General features: G+C 37.6%; 1 protein-coding gene across 3 annotated transcripts in view; it reads left to right on the plus strand.

The window, feature by feature from the left end:
• ABO5 (ABA Overly-Sensitive 5) overlaps positions 1-19,020 on the plus strand; it is a 29,651-nt gene extending 10,631 nt beyond the window's left edge. The window contains exons 3-4 of one of the 3 annotated variants that reach the window (XR_016082569.1): positions 1,548-4,512; positions 4,833-4,939. Coding sequence is in view for 2 of the 3 variants with exons in the window: in XM_088898299.1 (XP_088754425.1) it covers positions 1,548-1,620 (73 nt within the window). In the remaining variant the exon portion in view is untranslated. Of the gene's footprint in view, positions 1-1,547; positions 4,810-4,832 lie in introns of those variants that run through there. The other 2 variants (XM_088898299.1, XM_088898300.1) reach the window with 2 other exon arrangements.
• Positions 19,021-19,469: the final 449 nt, after the last annotated feature.

Below are 19,469 nucleotides of genomic sequence, written 5' to 3' on the forward strand. Positions count from 1 at the left end.
TTTCTGACATGGATTTAGGGATGGGCTGTGAAGAAAGAGGCTAGGAAAGAAAAATAGGTTGGGGAAAGCACGCCGTAAGAAAGGTATTTAAAGATGCAATGAATAGGGCGCCTCTTTAAATACAAAAGAAAGAAGAGTTCACAGGTCCATAAGAGAAGGCTCATTAAGATAAAATAAAAGGGGCAAAAAATAAAACGACTAGCTCTCAGCATTCGGCCCACTATCTCTACAACTATGAAAGCAAGTAACTATATATTTTTATTGACTTTCTATGCTAGTTGTTCAGTTTAAACACAATCACAGATGCATGCATTTTCCATCATAATATGGGGCATTGCTGTTCATGTTATTTGTTTATATTATCATTTCTGAATTAATATGGTGAAGTTGACTCAAGTATAACCCCTGGTCTTTTATTGTTGAATGAATTCCTATGCTTGCATGCCAAAACACAATTTATGGATTTTATGATTTGGCTCTTTGTCCTCATTCTGAAGTTCAATATGAGGCTACACAATATTCATACAATTCTCCAAGAATTTTTATAATACGAGTTAGCAAGTGAATCCCTGTGGGAGCATAGATATAGAGTAGATTGATGGGAATAAAACTATCAAAATACTTGTGCCACATGTTTTGAATGCCTAAAATCATGTAATCAAATAACCATTATTGTTATTGTACTTGTTGAGGTTTGGGCTTCATAGTCCTAAAACTCAAGGATGCAATTTGGATAAGACTGAGGAAGGGAAGACAGGATCTAGATAAGGATTTGAAAGTTTCGAATGTGGCCTTATTAAAATATGCTTGAAATTATGATTTTGTATCCTCATCTATGCTATCCTATAAAACGTGCTATATTGATAACCAAAATATCGAAAAGTCAAAAACCTTAAAATTTATTTTAAACTTTAACTTCAAAATTGTCTAAATAGCTGATAATTAAGAGGTCTCATCTTCAGCAAATGCATATTAGCTAAAATTTTAGGACTTAAAATAGTTCAAAATCGAGCATTAATGATTGATCCAAGTTAACATTAATATATATATATATATATATATATATATATATATATCAATTTTACTGGTAAAATAATTTTCCCATTTAATGAAATAATCATGTTTCTGTAGTTATACATGGAACAAAGTTAATTCCTGGAGAGGATCTGTACAGGGCATTTATGCAATGAACTTGACCAAAGCCGCAAAGCCGATAATAATTTTTGGTGTAAAAAATGAACAGGTGATTGGTTAGTATTGTATCATTATACTTTTACTCCTTAAGGGTCTTTTGGGAGGATTGGGGTGTCATGGTCATGATCATCAAGTATGCCTCATGCCAACTTTTCAGGTTGACTACTTGAATGTTGAGCCTAGTTTTCTGGAATTTCCCAAATTATTGCTTTGCCTTCCTACTCTGACTAGGCTACCATAGTTTTACTTGCCTTCATTAGTTATAGAGCACCGTCACCAATTTCAGTACTCATGCCAAAGGTGGTACTTCACAAACCTCTATTTGCCTAATTTTTTGAAGTATCTGAATGCAGGAGAATGCTGAAGGCGGTACTTCCTAAAGTTCTATGTATGTATGCATGTGTATGCTTATATGTTCTTTTTTAATGTTTGTATTGTTCAAAACATATGGTTCCGAATTCCGATACCTAGGAACAAGGAGGAATGGGGGTAAAGGATTTCATCAAAAAAACTCGTGGCCAAAGATGATTGCTTAGTAAATTTTGTTGGAGTGATTTGGGGATCATGGTTAGAGCAGTGTTGCATGGACACAGAAACAGGAATTACAATCTGACATGTGCCAGGGAGTGTCTCAGCAAGATGAAAAAACAAGGATTTATGGACATGTCTACAGAAAAAATTACTATAATAGTCCATATATTTTTTGAATCCTGACATTATATGCCCATAAAATCAATAAAAAACATTATATTACCCGTAAAAAAGGTCTAGAAGTTTATCTTTGTTGCTTATAATGTTTTATAGGAAAAATGACATTTATTATGTATATTTGCTGTTCATTTATGTCAAATAAGCAAGTAGATTAAGAAACTGTTACTTCAAAGCATCCCTCCAGAATCCATGGAGCGTTGAAATGCGATGTGTATCTAACACGAACACTTAGAAGAGTCCATGCAACATCTGTCAGTTCTAGATGAAAGGATTCACAAAAGGGAATGGCAACAAATTTGGACTTTGGATTGTAACCGGAATACCAGCAATCAGGAAAAAAATGTAACCAGAATACCATGTCAAACACTTATTGTCACATGATTACCATGTAATCTGTCATCATATGAATATTGATATGATAGTTTAAGTCGATGTGCCAATTAGGATCTTTGTGACTTACAAAAGTGCAGTCAGAGTTTAATGATCAAGTAAACCACAAACCTATTCTAGGGATGGGCCAAGTGGGAAAAATCCTGAGAGAGAGCTCTATCTCCGTCTGTAGTGAACTACGAAGAAAATAGGAGGCAGATTTGAGCAATAATGAAGCTCAGATAATGGTTGAGGTGTCTTTGGGTGTAGAAGATACCAAAAGCAATATTTCAAGCACCAAATTTGATCTTCTTATTTCTGTAGAAAAGGAAAGATGGAGGAGGGACTAAAGGGATCTTACCAATGCAGAGAACGAAATGACTAGATGGAGAAGCATGAGTTCTTGATGCAAGCAATGTTATAAAGAAAATGATTGATTCTTTCATCCCTTCTGAAAATATAAAATAAAGTTCAAGGATACACAACTATTTTTTTAAGAAAAGATATTCTTTTGGACAAGACAGGAACCTTTATGTTTTTGGGACTGTCTGAAACTTGCAAAGGTGTCCTGTGAAAGACTTGTCAATGGTTTTATGAGGATACTGTGGTGAAGTTGAGGACAGGATGTATATATCTTGTGATGCTGGAATGACCCTCCTCTCTTAGTTCGCTGCTGTGGAAAGTATTTTCTGGATTTTCCGATTCTGTGAAAAATATTTTCTCGGTTCTTTTTCTTGATCTCTTGCACCTTCGTACAAGTGCTGGACAGGGGTATGTGCCCTCTTTTTTCTCTGTGGTCTATGCTGTGAAGAGCTGTGAAGGCCGTGGTTTTGAGGTTTACATCTCCATGCTGGACAAGGGTATGTGTTTCTTTTTTTTTAATCATGTGCTGTTGTCGAACTGTTAGTAGGCCTTGTTAATGACTCCTTGTGGCCGAACTATTGCTGCTAATGGATTGTTTTCAGTAGCCTGTTAGTAGACTAGTTGTTGGACTAATTACTGGGCTATTCTAAGGGCCGACCTATTGCTGGACTGTTTCAGCAGTATTTTTCTCTCTTTTTGGAAGTGAAAATTCTTGGGAGTTTAGCATTCTGTTTGTGTGGGATCTGATCTGGTATATTTGTGACCCTTTTTTCTCAATGGCAAATTATGATTCAGCATCATCTAGAGTTACACCAACTTGTAGTACAGCTGGTATGGGGGGTGAAAACATGATGTTTCCCATGCCAATTACCCCTTTAAATGGCCTGAACTACCTGGAGTGGGTTAAAAGTGTGAAACTTTATGTAACAGCAAGGGGAAAAGCTGGTTATATAAATGGCAGAGTGAAAAAACCCAAATATGAGACAGCTAAACATGATAGGTGGGACCAAGAAAACAGTATGGTGATGTCTTGGCTCCTTGCAGCCATGGAACCCGAGGTGAAGAAGAATTTTATGTGGGCAGAGAACGCTAGTGAGATTTGGAAACAAGCCAAAACCACCTATTCTGAGCAAAGGCATTATGCCAAAATTTACCAGTTGCAAGCTGAACCCTCAACCTGTAAACAGGGAAATCGTAGTTTTTCTGCCTATTATTCAGCCCTTACTTCCATATGGAAAGAATTGGATCACTATTAGACTATAGAGTGGAAACATGATGATGATGCTAAGGCCTATAAGAAGTTGGTTTCTCAGCAGCGGGTGTTTGCTTTCTTGTTGGGACTGAACCCTGCTTATGAACCCTTGAGAGTTCAGATCTTAGGAAGCAAAGAGTTGCCTTCGGTTCAAGAGGTATATGCCCTTGTTCAATCTGAAGAAAGTAGGCGGAGTGTGATGGTTACAACTGAGGGGGAGCAATAGGTAGTTTTGGCTACAATGGGTAATAACAATATGGGGAAGAAAAGTGACTCCAAGAAGGCTGATGATAAAGACAAGTTGTTTTGTACCCATTGTCAGTGCTCGCGACATACACGTGACACATGTTGGGAAATTCACGGGAAGCCCAAGTGGGCAGTGAAGAACCAAGAACAAGGTAAAGTGCAAGGTCAGAAGAAGCTGAATACAACACATAATGCAACACATGTGGCAACCCAAGATACTCAGGTTGTTGGTACTACCTGGGACCAGTTTACTAGTTCTAACCCCAAGGAAGATATCATGAATTCCTTCAGAGGTCACTTGGAGTCATATGGTAGGGCTTTGCGACAGATGGATAGTTCAATTACTGGTACTCCTACTTCATTTGCATTTACATCAGGTAATGCGGCTTCTGCATTCCATGTCACCACTACTACTGATTCCCCTTAGATCATTGACTCAGGGGCCTTTAACCACATGACCGGTAAGCCAAATTTATTTCAGACTTATAACCTTTTGTTAGGAAGGGAAAAAGTGAGGCTTGCATATGGATCATTCTCCTCCATTGCAGGCTAAGGATCAATATCCCTTTCCCATGGCCTTAACCTGAATAGTGTGTTGCATGTTCCTCAACTTCCTATGAATTTGCTTTCAATCTGTAGCATCACAAACTCTTTAAACTGTAGTGTAACCTTTTTTCCTGGTTCATGTGTTTTTCAGGATCTAACTTCTGGGAGGACGATTGGTAGAGGAAGCCTAATGGATGGTCTCTATATTCTCGACAACAAAGCCGGTCTCTTGGTGTCGTCCTCGGAGTCATATAGTCAGTCAAAAACAGTCAATTTTTTTTTTTTTGTGGCATAGTCGGTTAGGTCATGTTTCTTTTGAAATAGTGAAGTCTTTGTTTCCATTTTTATTTAAGTCATGTTCAGTGTCCGATTTCCAGTGTCAAACATGTCAGTTGAGCAAACAATGTAGAACAACCTTTCATTCAATTAATAAAAGATCCAGTTTTCCTTTTCACATTGTGTATTCTGATGTATGGGGGCCTACTACTATAATCTCTGAGGGTGGGTATAAGTACCTCATCACTTTGATCGATGATTTCTCTCGCTATACATGGGTATTCCCGATGCGTAGCAAAGATGAAGTTCCAAAGATCGTGCAAGACTTCTAGCGGATGGTGTTTACGCAGTTCCATGTTGAAATACAAATCTTTCAATCAGATAATGACAAGGAATACTTCCACGGTGAGCTTAATGAGTTATTTGCCTTCCATGGATCTATTCATAGGAGCTCATGCGCAAGAACACCGCAACAAAATGGTGTTGCCGAAAGAAAAAACAAACACCTTCTTGAGGTAGCTTAAGGGATGATGTTACACATGAATATTCCAAAAAGGTTTTGGATGGATGCTATACTTGCAGCTTCTTATGTCATCAACCGCATGCCCTCCAGAGTGTTGAACTACATGGCCCCTCATCAGTTGTTGTTCCCTCAGTCCCCTCTATTTTCCATTCTCATGAGAGTCTTTGGTTGTCGTACTTTTGTCCATGATTTGTCTCCGTCTCAGGGAAAATTAGATCCTTGGTCCATTCCTTGTATCTTTCTGGGGTATCCGTTAGTCATAAATTTTTTGTCTCTATGGATGTGTCCTTTGAGTCTGAACCATTCTTCCCTGCTTCTCCTCAGGGGGAGAGTCGTGTGGAAGAGGAGAAGCAGGTTCAAGTCCGCCAAGTCTCTTTTCCTTCTATTCCGGACCTGGCCCCCTTTGTGTCTTTCAATGTACACGTCGTAGAGATCAGCAATGTGGAACTACCAAACACTGAGCATCCGACACCATTAAACTCTCAGGAAGTAAGTCCAAACCCTGCTATACCTATTGACACCCATGTTCCTACTGTGGATGACCTTGACATTCCTATTGCTCAAAGAAAGGGAGTCGGGTCATGCACTACCAAACACCCCATCACCCAGTATGTCTCCTATGATCACATTTCCCCCTCATACCGAGCCTTCCTATCTGCAGTTGATTGCATCCCTGTACCCAAAAATGTTGCAGAAGCCTTAAAATACCTTGAATGGACAGATGCTATGAAGGAGGAGATTAATGCCCTCCATAAAAATCAAACTTGGGAATTGGTGGATCTTCCAAGGGGGAAAGACCCAGTGGGGTGTAAGTGGGTGTTTACAGTTAAACACAAGGTGGAAAGACAGTTGAAAGGTATAAAGCAAGATTAGTAGCCGAAGGGTACACTCAAGTGTAGGGAGTTGACTATGATGAGACATTTGCTCCAGTAGCTAAGATGAACTCAATTTGAGTTCTTCTATCATTAGCTGCTAATCTTGATTGGGAATTGCATCAACTAGACATTAATAATGCTTTTTTAAACCTAGAGGAGGAGGTTTACATGGTTGAACCCCCGAGATTCTGTGCCAAGGGAGGTGAGAATAAGATGTGTAAGCTAAGAAAGTCTCTCTATGGTTTGAAACAATCTCCCAGGGCTTGGTTCAGTAAGTTTCATATGGCAGTTCAGCAAGTAGGGTTCAAGCAATGTTAGTCCGATCACACACTCTATGAAGAGATGTCAGGAACAGGTTGCTGTTTTGAGAGTGTATGTGGATGATATCATCATCACAAGAAATTGGAGTTCAGAAATACAACAGTTGAAACAATTCCTTTCATCTAAATTTGAAGTAAAAGATCTAGGTCCTCTGAAGTATTTTATTGGAATTAAAGTTGCCCGTTTTAAAAGGGGTATCTTCATTTCTCAAAGGAAGTACACTCTTGATCTATTACAAGACACATGCAAGTTAGGTGCAAGACCAACAGATACATTGGGTAACTGTGATGGTGAACCTCTGAAAGATGTAAAACAGTTCCAAAGGTTACTGGGAAAGTTAATTTATTTGTCCATGACTCGTCTAGACATTGCTTATTCAGTTGGTGTCCTAAGCCAATTCATGCACTCTCTTAAGAAACCTCATTTGGAGGCAACAAAGAGAGTTCTTAGATACTTAAAAAAGTATCCAGGAACAGGTCTACTATTCAGTAAGCATAATCATCTAAAGGTGGAAGTCTTTACAGATGCTGATTGGGCAGGTGCTGTGGATGACAGAAAGTCCACAAGTGGGTATTGCACATTTGTGGGAGGAAACCTAGTGACCTAGAAAAGCAAGAAACAAAGCGTGGTAGCAAGGTCAAGTGCTGAAGCGGAGTATAGAGCTATGGCACATGGGGTGGTTGAAGTTCTTTGGCTAAAAAATCTTCTAGGGGAGTTTGGGGTTGTTGTTCATAATCCTATGTCTCTTTACTGTGACAACAAGGCAGCCATTAACATCGCCAACAATCCTATCCTACATGAGAGGACCAAGCACATTGAAGTGGACAAATACTTCATAAGGGAAAAATTAGAAAAAAGGGAAATTTGCATCCCTTATGTCAACTCCAAGGAACAACTTGCTGATGTCCTCACAAAAGGACTTCCATACTCGTGGCACAATGAGTTGTGTGACAAATTGGGCAATGTAGACATATACATCCCAACTTGAGGGGGAGTATTGTGAAACTTATTTATTGGTTTGTTAGTATGCTGTTAGCTAGTTCCTTTTTTGTTATTTGTTCATTATTATGAATTGCCACCAGGGGCATTCTTGTAATTACTGATCTTATTATGTTAAGAGAATATAAATAACAAGCTGGTAGCCGACCAACCCTTTGTCTTTGGTTCTCAATCGAACCTCTCTTCTCTTCTCTTCTCTCTCTCTCTCTCTCTCTTCTTCTCTTCTCAATCGAACGCAATAACAAAGGAGAAATTGAGGAGGATGTTGCCCTTATAATTAGAGCAGAATGGGCAAAATAGAGGAGTGCATCTAGAGTATTATGTGATAGGCAAATACCATGGTTTTCAAAACCATACCGAACCTGACGGTTGGACCGAAAAAACTGGGAACCGGTTAGGTGACCGGTTCTGTTTTACCCCAGAACCGTTATTTCGCCAAAAATCGTTGAACTGTTCGAACCGTCCAATGATTTGGCTTTTTTATTTTTTTTGTTAGAATGGGCTGTCCCTTCAGTTCAAATGATTGGACCATTCAACCCAGGAACCGGACCCCTGACCGGTTTGGTTTTAAAAACCTCGGCGAATACCACTTTGGATAAAAGGAAAATTCTATAGAATAATTGTATGATCATCTATGTTGTATGTAGCAGTGTGTTGGGAAGTTAAGAAATAGCATGTCTAAAAGATGAGTGTGGTAGAAATGCAAATGCTTAGATGGATGCGTGGTAAATCTAGAAAGGATAGGATTAGAGATGAAGTTATATGAAGGAATGTAGGAGTAGCCCCAATGGGCGATAAAATGAGAGAGTAAATTAGGATGTTTGTCCACATGCATAGAAGATCATCTACAGTGCCTTAAGAAAAAGTGATTCGTTACAAGTTGAAGGGGCTAGAAGTGCGTATAATTTAACAAAGGATATGGCACTGAACAAAATGGAATGGTGAAACAGGAATCATGTAGCTAATCCCGTGTAGTTGGGATGAGGCTTAGATGATGGCGATTTTGCTTGGGAGTAGTAAAAAAATGTTAATATCTTATCAAATTGTCTTTTGATAGAATTATCCAGTGAGGCGATGGTGTAATAGTGGGCAAGAATGTCTTTGTCTTCCCATTCACGATATTCTTTCTTTCTTGCCTCAGAAACTCTTTCATCAAGATGTTCAGGTGCCTTCTAATTGGCAATTTTGTCCAATTTCTCGGATGTGAGCATCAAATTAAGGTTGTTGTTGTATCCAATTCGCATAGTTGGGTCATTTCAACTTATTGTCATTGTTTTCAGCAAGAAGAAGAAGAAGAGAAGAAGACGTGAGAGCCAAAAAATTCTTGTTTGGCGGCGTCAGCTTTTAATTTAAATAGTAGGGTGACTAAAGGCATAACACTCCCCCTCAAGTTGGGGCGTAGATGTCAATCATTTCCAACTTGTCACAAAGATCATAATGCCGTAGTGAGCATAATCCTTTAGTAAGAACATCTGCAAGCTGTTCATCAGAGCTAATATGCAGGGAGTGCACACTTGCCCCTTCTCAATTTTCTCTCTGATGAAATGTTTGTCAACCTCAATATGCTTGGTTCTATCATGGAGAATTGGGTTGGCTGCGATGTTGATGGCAGCTTTGTTATTACAGTAGAGTGACATAGGATCATCAAAAGGAAATCCTAATTGACTCAATAGGTTCTTGATCCATAGTACTCCATGTGACATAGCCATGTATTTTGCCTCTGCACTTGACCTGGCCACCACACTGTTTTTTGCTTCTCCAAGTTACAAGGTTTCCACCAATAAAGGCACAATATCCGCTGGTGGATTTTCTGTCATCCACTGAGTCGGCCCAATCTGCATCTGTGTACACCTTTACTCTCATGTGTGGGAAATTGTCCAAAACCCACCATCACTTTTTTATGAATTCTCTTAAACTCACCATAACTTTTCAAAACGTCCAAAACTCACCATGTCAGTGAGATAATGGTAACTTGACTAACAGGCATCGTCAATTTACTATTTTACCCTTCATTATATTCGATCCATTTTGCAATATACCAAAATTACGCCCGTCATTCTTCAACCCAAAACCCTAACAGTGAGAAAGCATTGGCTGCTACTTTCTTCCTCCATCGACCACTACTTCTCCCTTCGTCTAAGAACTTGAAGATTTGAGGATTTGAGACTGATTAATGCTGGTAGCACCAGAGAAGAATGCGTCTCCCATCAATGACTAATGGACAGGATATACTCTTATGAAGTTTTAGACAATCCATTTGCCTCTACTTTTTCCTCCATAAGCATTTGATACTCATCAATGACTGTTCCCATCGTCTGAGAGGAAGAACCATTGGAATATTGCCGCAACTTCTCACTGGCTGCTGCTTCTCTCATTGTTTGAGAAGAACAGTCAGATTATTGCCTCTTTTATAGCTTGTGAGGTCTTGCAATTCATTTTATCACTCCTCCTTTACATTTTCAGTCCTATGCCCCTGTTTAGATCCAACAGCTTGTGAACTCTTCTTGAAATCCTTCTCCATGATCCTCATTTGATCAAATGTCTCTTTTACTTCCTCCAAAATAGAAGAAAAAAACTCCAATGCAACTGTATGCAAGTTGTTCCATTGTATTACTCATCTGGACTCCACCACCTTCAGAGTTCATCCCCTGACCAATCAATGGTGGTATGGGTCCCATCCATTAAACAAGATTGATCAATGTTCAAATCATTTGTTGGACCAACACCTGGTTTCCAACAAACTTTTTGATTCCATGAGAGCTGATGATAGATAGATAGCTAGAGCGCCACATAAACACAAAGGTGGAGACATGGAATTCGAATTGCTCAACTGAACATCAATTGTAATTAAAATGATTAATGGGAATGGTGCCAAACAAGGAAAAGAAATGGAAAGCACACAAATGTCAAATGGGTTTTGAGCTTATACAGGCAAATGGATGCAAATGCTCTTTTTGGGTGTTTTATCTAGCTCAATAGTTCTTTCTCTTCCTAGCTGTCTGATGTCATTTTGGTGCAGCTGGGGGCCTGTTAGAAACTAAAGCAAGGATTGAACTGGAGAGCTTGTTAATGGCATCAACAAGATCATTAATGGCTTCCCTATTGATCTCTACCCTTAACTCCTCGATCTTCAGTCTTCTCTCCTGCACTGTAAGAAGGTCTCTGTGCCTTCTCTCCTCCTCACAAGCTTGAAGAGCTTCTGCTATAATGGATGCACTCTTTGAGATTGCAGAACCCACCTCATGTGAGTTGTTAATAGCACTGCTGGTTCCCTCTCCTCTTCTCCTCCTCTTTGCTTGAGATTGTGAATGCTCACTTGTATCAGAATCTGAGCTATCAACATCTCCAAACATAAAATATGGAATCAGACCATAATTAAATACCAAGAACATGCTGTCAATGTGAATAAAAGATCAATTGATTATCATCTTACCTACAATGTGAATAAAATATGTATTGAATGCAAGGGTTGAACTGTATGTATAACATATAAACTCAAGAAAGATAACCAATAATAATTAATTTTTGTTGAATAAAATCAGAGAGAAAAAGAACTATTCATTCAATACATTACAGAGACCATTGCTGCTCATGTTTATGCACAGACACTACCAGCCCTTTAATATTGAACCCAGTGCTATTACTCCTCATTCCCAGTGTTATTACTCATTCAACATTGGAGTTGGAGTTGGATCTGAGCTGTTTGACAACTGGGTTGTTCCTAGCCCAAATTTATATTTATGTTTGATGTATGGATTTTAACTTTCTGGTTGAGGAAGGAATGTACAGGCTCGAATGCTTGTGGTTGCCTTGGTAAACTAATTCTTAGACAAAACAAAGCAACCAGAAGTAAAAATAAAAAAAAAAAAAATCTTAGAGACTATTTGCTGAAGTTTGAATGGGTCCAGGCCCCAGGCCAGATGCAATTTAAATTCTTAAAAGTCTCCCCAACTTGCACAGTTTCACCCCTACAAATTCTTAGTCATTTGTACCAAGAAAAAGAAATAGGTAATGCTTTATCTAATTCTGACGTTACTAAGTGCATTTGCTGATTGATTTCTTTCATTATTATTCTTTTTGCTGAACTCCATTTAATTAATGTCCATTTTTGATAGATCCTTTAACTAATGTCCTTAAGAATTCTGACTGCCATATTCTTTTTCATATTTTTCAGTCAATGTATTTGATTGGGGTCATTGAAAAGTACAAGGAGTTATCTGAATTTTGATTTATAGCGCTGTAATTGACATGCTAGAACTTTCCACTTATTGATAATTAGAGTTGCCTTTTGATCTTATCCTTTGAGAAACTATTGCAATGTTATCATTTATGATGATGTTTAGGGAAAGTTCTAGTCGCCATTAACATGTTTCTGGATTCAAAATCTGCCATTTTAACCTTCTCAAAAACTTTGATATCAACCCCAATTTCCTTTATTTGACTATGTGATGTGAATATGATAATGAATGAGCATGCTTGATAGATCAAAACTTGGACCCAGAGTTTTCTTGCTTTTGCTCTTTCTTTGAGTATGTTTTCTTTGGAAGGAATCATTAATCCGCTTAGGATATTCAAGAGGCAGGATATGAAAATAATCCGCTTAAGACTTACCGTTTGGATATGCAATTTCCAAAACCATTACTGGAAATTTGCCTTACCAGATGAGCTCTTATTGGAAAAAGATGGCACCTTGGTGCTTAATTGAAGTGACGGACTGCCAATCCAATAGTTGTTGGTCATGGTTGTAACTCTGTCTGGCCTCAATTCAAATCCAATAGTTGAAGTTGAAATACCTAGTAAGAGGTTTCTTGGACGTTGAGAGCAAGAAGACCCTTCCTTTGATGTTGAGAGCAAGACACTCTGGGTTGAGAGAGAAAAAAAGACTCTCAATGAGGAATCTTGTATATGACATAGGATTGGGTGCTTAAGGGCATTTCGGTCAAAAAAATGTTTAATAGGCTGACTCACCATTTAGGGGCAGGTTAGTCATGAAACATGCATTTAGGTTGACGTGGACAACTTGGATCAATGAACTTTAACGGTATTCTAACGGATGGTGAGTTTTAGAAAATAAAATCTCATTGACATGGTGAGTTTTGGACATTTTGAAAAGTTATGGTGAGTTTAAGAGAATACGCAAAAAGTAATGGTGGGTTTTGGATAATTTCCCCTCATGTGCCCATGTTTCTTAAAGAGTAAACTTGTTCCTGGAAATTTCTTCAAGTACCTAAGAACTTTGTATGCTACCTCTAGGTGTGTCTCTTTGGGTGCATGCATGAACTGACTGAGGACACTCACAACATATGCAATGTCAAGCCTAGTCATGGATAGGTAGAGAAGCTTGTTCATAAGTCTTTGGTACTACCTTGGATCTTTCAAGGTCTCACCACTGCAATCTCCAAGTTTGTGATTTACATCTGTAGGTGTGTCAGCAGGTTTAGCTCCTAGCTTCCTTGTATCCTTTAGGAGATCTAGGGTGTACTTCCTTTGGAAAATGAATATGCCTTGTTGAGAGCGAGCAACTTCAATACCAAGGAAGTAGTGCAAGTGCCCTAGATCCTTTACTTCAAACCGTGTACCAAGGGATTTTTTTAATCTCTGAATCTCTGAGACTCCGTCTCCAATGATGACAATATCATCAATATAGACAATTAGGGTTGTTTTTTCTTGTTCCCTCTTTACAAAAAAAGTGTGTTATCAGATTAGCACTGCTTAAAACCCATTTGTTGATCTGTCTGGTGAAATTTGCTAGACCAAGCTCTTAGAGATTGCTTTAGACCATACAAAGATTTCTTCAATTTACGGACTTTTTGTTCACTTCCTTTAGCACAGAAACCAAGGGGTTAAGTCATATACAGTTTCTCTTCCAAATCACTATTCAAGAATGCATTCTTTATGTCAAGTTGGTGAAGCTCTCAATCAAGATTTGCAGCTAAAGACAGAAGAACCCGAATAGAGTTCATTTTTGCAATCGGAGCAAAAGTCTCGGCATTATCAACTCCATGTACCTGTGTGAAGACTTTTGCAACTAGACGAGCCTTGTACTTTTCCACAGACCCATCTGCCTTATGTTTTATGGAGAAAACGCATTTGCACCATACAGGTTCCTTTCCCTTAGGAAGATCTACGAGCTCCCACATGCCATTCTTGTGAAGAGCATTGATCTCTTCTTTCATTGCATTTGTCCACTCAGGAACAAGTAAGGCCTCCGCAACACTCTTGGGAAGGGGAACACTATCAATGGCAGATAGAAAAGCATGAAAAAAGATGAGACATTCTCATAGGACAAAAAATGAGATATAGGGTTGTGTGTGGTGTATGATCTGACACCCTTCCTTTTTGCAATAGGGAGGTTCAGATCACAACTTGAAGTGTCAATATCAATAGGTTCAGGAACATCAACTGAAACAATATTACCTAGGTGAGGCGAAGGATCCAACCCCTAAGATTTTGATGGCATAGGTGGCATGGTTTCCGGTGGCTCTATGGCATTTGATCTCTGTTGGCCTTAATATTTGTAGCACAATCTCCGAAAGACACGAAATGAAGGAAGATCGAGAATAAAAGGTAACAAAACTTGAGTCTGATTTTATTTCTCCTCAACTCTACTCTCCCCCTGAAGAGAAACAAGAAAGTACGAGACACCTTCAAAGAAAGAGACATCCATAGAGAGTATTTTTTTAGACACAGGGTCAAAACAATGATAGCCTTTCTGAGCAAGGAGACCAAGAAAAATGCACACAATAGCTTTGGGATCAAGCTTACCACGAGTCGGATAGAGATCATGAACAAAACACTTGCATCCAAAGACCCACACAGAGATCATGAACAACGATAGCCTTTCTTAGCATATTTCTGTAGGTCTCTTCCATTATTAGCCTATTGTATCCAAAGAGAGAATTTTACTCTCATCGAAATTCCATTTATTTGTTTCATATTCAAATTCTATTTAATTAGTTAATTATAAAAAAATATAATTTGAAACCTAAAAACTAAAATTAATAAAAAAATACTAAAGTTAATAAGCAATATTAAATTTTAGCAAGTTTTTATCTAGGAAGTATTAAAATTAAGAAATTAATAAAAATTAGTAGTCCATAAATTAAAAATTAAATACATTTGAATTCTATTTATAAATAACTAAACCATTTGCATTCCATATAAAATTATAAAAGTTAATTAAAATAATAAAAATAATAACCCAATTAGAAGTGTCATAAGACTCCTATTTAGAGATGATCATTTATAACTTAGCCCAAACTGACTAGACCTATAAAATTATAGGCTCAAGCAACTATTTTCTTTTGAGTTAAGTCTAGCTCAAATTTGCACCGTGCTCACACATAATGTGGGTGGGTGGATTGTAAACATATTGGATTCAGTTGCATTCACATCTAATTATTATGTTAGATTTTGAATTGGATTTGGATTTAATCTACAACCATCTTATTATGTTTGAAATGTCCAAAAAAATAAAAAAAAGTTTTTAAAAAATAATTATTTTAAAAGTATATATGTGTAATAAATATATATAAATATAAAATATTAAATTTATCAATAATAAATTTTATGTAATTATATATAATATATGTGTACATAGTTATACTACATATATACATAAAGTAATAATTTTTATTAGACTTGGATTTTAATCGGATCAGATGGGGTTAAATCTGCATCTAACCCAATTATTAGTCAAATGCAAGTTCTAACATCCAAATCCTAGATAAATGGATTTAGTCGAATCAAGTATTAGACTTTTAGAGTCTATTTACAACCCTAGTGGGTAGGGCCTAAGCTAAATAACCCCCAAGCTTGACTTAGAAGTTATATACATATATGGTAAATATATATAAATAACAAATTTTATATTAATATATAGATAGAAATTTGCATGTATTTTTTTTGTAATAGACTAAAATTAAATTTTAATTTTAATTTGTAAAAAATCATAGTTTTATAATGACACGGGCAAGCCTGTTCCGATCCCTAGCCCAAACAAATATTATTATGCTTGGGGTGTGGACTGAGTTGGGCCAAGCAACCTTAAAAACTACTAATAAAGTACCAAATTGTGGCTCAAGATCTTTTATTTTTTGGTTCATTAGGCTACAGAATGGGGGTAGCCCATCCCCCATAGCTCATTCGACTTCAATATTAATAATTTTTATCTAAAAATAGTTAAAAACCCAAAAATGATGCATGTACGAGTTGTATTCAGTTTGGTTAGATCTAATTACAAATTACACATTGCTTTTAGGGTGCAACTTGGGTGGGTTAGGTAAAGTTAAGGATCAACACAAGCCTAGCCTGAAGTCTTAAACCTCCATTTCATGCTTAGATTAATTTAATTATGGCTACAACCTAATTTTATATCATCATCATCATCCATACCTTACCCCAACTATATGGGGTCAGCTACATTAATCCTGTTTCACCAATCCGTCCTATTTAAATCCATATCTACTATTAAATTGTTAGTGCTTAAATCATTTCTTACTACCCAAGTTCTTATGGATAACATCATTCTTAATCTTATCTAGTTTTCCACTCATCCATCTAAGCATTCACTTTTCTACCATATTTATTTATTTATTGATCAATAGCTCTCAGAATTTATTTAAATTATAGATAAAAAAACATAGGTACAAGAATAGAGAGATAGACACTCTTATCTCACCTAATCAGAATAACAAATCAAGAGAACAATTACAAGATAGTCCAAACCAAAGAATCCCTATATACCCCTTGTTTAGCTAATCCATCAACAAAAGAGTTAGCACTTCTTTTACGTCCTCGATTGAGCCGCATAATACATTAATGATAGAGTAATGCTCGGCCATGTGGTTGTTGCCTTAATGGCATTTGACATGCAAAGCCGTTACGGAAAGCCCATTACTAGGGCTGCAAGTTAGGCTGGGTTAGGTCGGGTTGAGGCCAACTCTAGTCCAACCCTATGTTCTAAACCCCTAACCCAACCTGACCTACCCAACCCTAACCCTAACCCTAACTAATTCCTTCAACCCTAACCCAACCCGATGTCAACTTTGGGTTGGGTTGGGCTCGGGTTGGGCCAAATCCAACCTTCCCATCCCTTAAAATCTAGTAGAAAAATAAGTATTTGTTTATCGTGAGTTATGACTTAAATAGATTTTTTCTCAAAAATATAAATTCATGAAATCAACAATAATGAAATACAAAATTATGAAAATAAAATTACAACTATCATGCATCTAAACAAATCAATATATGTCATATATATATATATATATATATATGACATATAGTAGAGTTGTAGACTAGTACTATAGGGGGTTGGGTTGCCCGAGGGGTCAACCCTAACCCAACCCAAACTAAGGTCGGGTTCAAGAATTTCAACCCTAACCCTAACCCAATCATCAACCTGTTTGGGTTGGGTTCGGGCTAACCTGGCCCAAGTTGCAGCCCTACCCATTAAACTAACTCCACGAGGGAAGGGACCTCGCCTATAAATATGGATCTCACCAATCACGAGTAATCTCGCTTATGCATACTGATTTTCTTACTTGCTCATGCTTTCATCTCACATATGCATCATGGTTTTTTGAGACCTAACTTGATTGTTGGAATCCTCACCCCTGATATCATTCCTTAAAGCCACGTTGATATCATTCCTTAGAGCCTTTAACGTTTTTGTGGGATCCTCCATTAGGACTTCCAAAATTGAGGCCTTGTTTGGATAGACTTTTATAAAGTATGTTCATACTTTTGAAAGTACAAAAATATGATATAACGTCAACTTTTTATACTTTGTGTTTTTGTTTTCGTGCGAATGGTGACCACCCAGTGATAAAAACCTTGGCCCTACCTCCGCTTGCCACTACTAAAGTCGGGTTACTGTCATCGGTCTCAAACCTCGAAACCACCAAAAACCATCACATAGGGTACAAGGAAGTGCTTTTGCCAAACAGAAAATGGTACTTTTGTTTTGGAAATCATGTTTTTCAAATTATTTTACCCAAACGATTTTTGAAATAAAGTATCAAAGTAAAAGTATTTTATGTATTTTATACTTTGACATTTTTAAAAATACCAAAGTCAAAATCTATCCAAACAGCGCCTTAGATTTCCCATGCTGTTAATTTCAGCGACATAATAAAGCTTTATTAGAGGCGCAATTTTCTCTTTCTAGCGTTTCTTACCCTGAGTTTCTTCTGATATAGTTTTTTTGGTGATGGATGTCCAAAGCCTGAATACAGGGAAGTTTCTTAACTTTTTCTTATCGTTTTCTCTTTCTAACGTTTCTTACCCTGACTTTTCTGTCTTTTATTTTTTTTTGGCTAATCTTGTTCTGGATCCTCCGTGCACAGCATAGTTCGTTCCAGATTCTCAGTTTAGCTCGTACCAGTGTCCGAGCTGTCCGTGATTTGCGTGGTTGAGTTTTAATCGTATCTTGGCTGGATGGGGGTGAAAGGCCTCAAGAAAAAACGCAAAATGCGTATTCAAAATATTATTGCAAAACAAATTATCTCTTCCCCAACAGGGAAATACGGTTGGAATTTGTAATTCTACAAGGGAGGAAGTTAATCTCCACAAATCCCTGATACAATCCAGGATGGATGACAGGAGGGATAAAATTCCCCAGATTGTGAAAAATTATTTAAGGAGAAATCCCTAGGGGAAAATGAAAAAGAAAAAGATATTTAGTGCAACCAACGACAGACGAATTGATAACAAGTCTGTTCTCCCGGAAACCAGTCCTTTCCTGGTTGATAGAATGGTTTTGGAGAATGCATGAAGCAGAGTGGAAGAACTCTCAAAACCGGCAACAGAAGAATTTTCAACTGCTAACTGCGCTCATAGCGAAAGTTCAAAGATGTTGCCAACCAGTAGAATGATGTTGTCAAGCGAAGGGAAGGATTCGCCTTCTAATGAAAAAGGATACAGAGGAGATAAGAACCAATCCAGAAAGAAACGATGCACAATATAAGGATTGCTTGGAAGTCAACCAAGATCTTCTCACTATGCTTTCTATGGTTGCTGAGACGAGTAAGGCTAGAAGGTCTCTGAACGTGGAATCTCATAAAGAAATGGAGATTTTAATGAATTTATATATGATTGCGGACTGATGGAAATGGAAATGAAAGGATTGCAATTTACTTGGAGAAACAAGACGACTTGGGACTTTGGGAGAGAATTGATTGGGTCTTGGCCAAAAAGGCTTGGAGAGAGACTTTTCCAAATGCTCTTCTCTAGAATTTGGCCTTCATAGTTATAAATCAAGCTTGGGGCCTGGAGTCAACAGCGAGAGCTGTTCAATTTGTGAAAAAGAGAAACAACCTTGTTTGCAACTTGAGAAAATGGAATGAAAAGAAGTTTGGAAATATTTTCCAAAAGGAAAAAGAAATCTTCCTACGTCTTTTTTTTTTTTTTGAATCAAAGGTAACTTTTTATTAAAGAAGAAATAAACAGAAGTACATGAGAGGATGTACTGAAGCCAAGAGAGAGGCTTGGCCAGCTTACAAAGACAAACAACTGTCACTAAACAAGAAATCTCTAGAAACCCCTGATTTTGCTAAGAAATCAGCAACAGAATTTTGCTCCCAAGAAATCCAGATCAACTTCACATTCATAGAGTCTAGGATGTCCCTGGCTTTAGCTAAAAAGTGGGCTAATCTCCAAGGCCCTCCCTTATCCTGTAACCAAGCTATAACATTTGCAAAATCCCCTTTAATTGTTAAGGAGGATAATCCTAGCTGCTTGGCGAGGCGAATACCTGTGAGTGCTGCCAAAACCTCAACCTTTGTGGCATCAG

Source organism: Nelumbo nucifera, chromosome 2 (assembly GCF_055504915.1).
Source record: "Nelumbo nucifera cultivar China Antique chromosome 2, China Antique-T2T, whole genome shotgun sequence".
Lineage (NCBI taxonomy): Eukaryota > Viridiplantae > Streptophyta > Magnoliopsida > Proteales > Nelumbonaceae > Nelumbo > Nelumbo nucifera.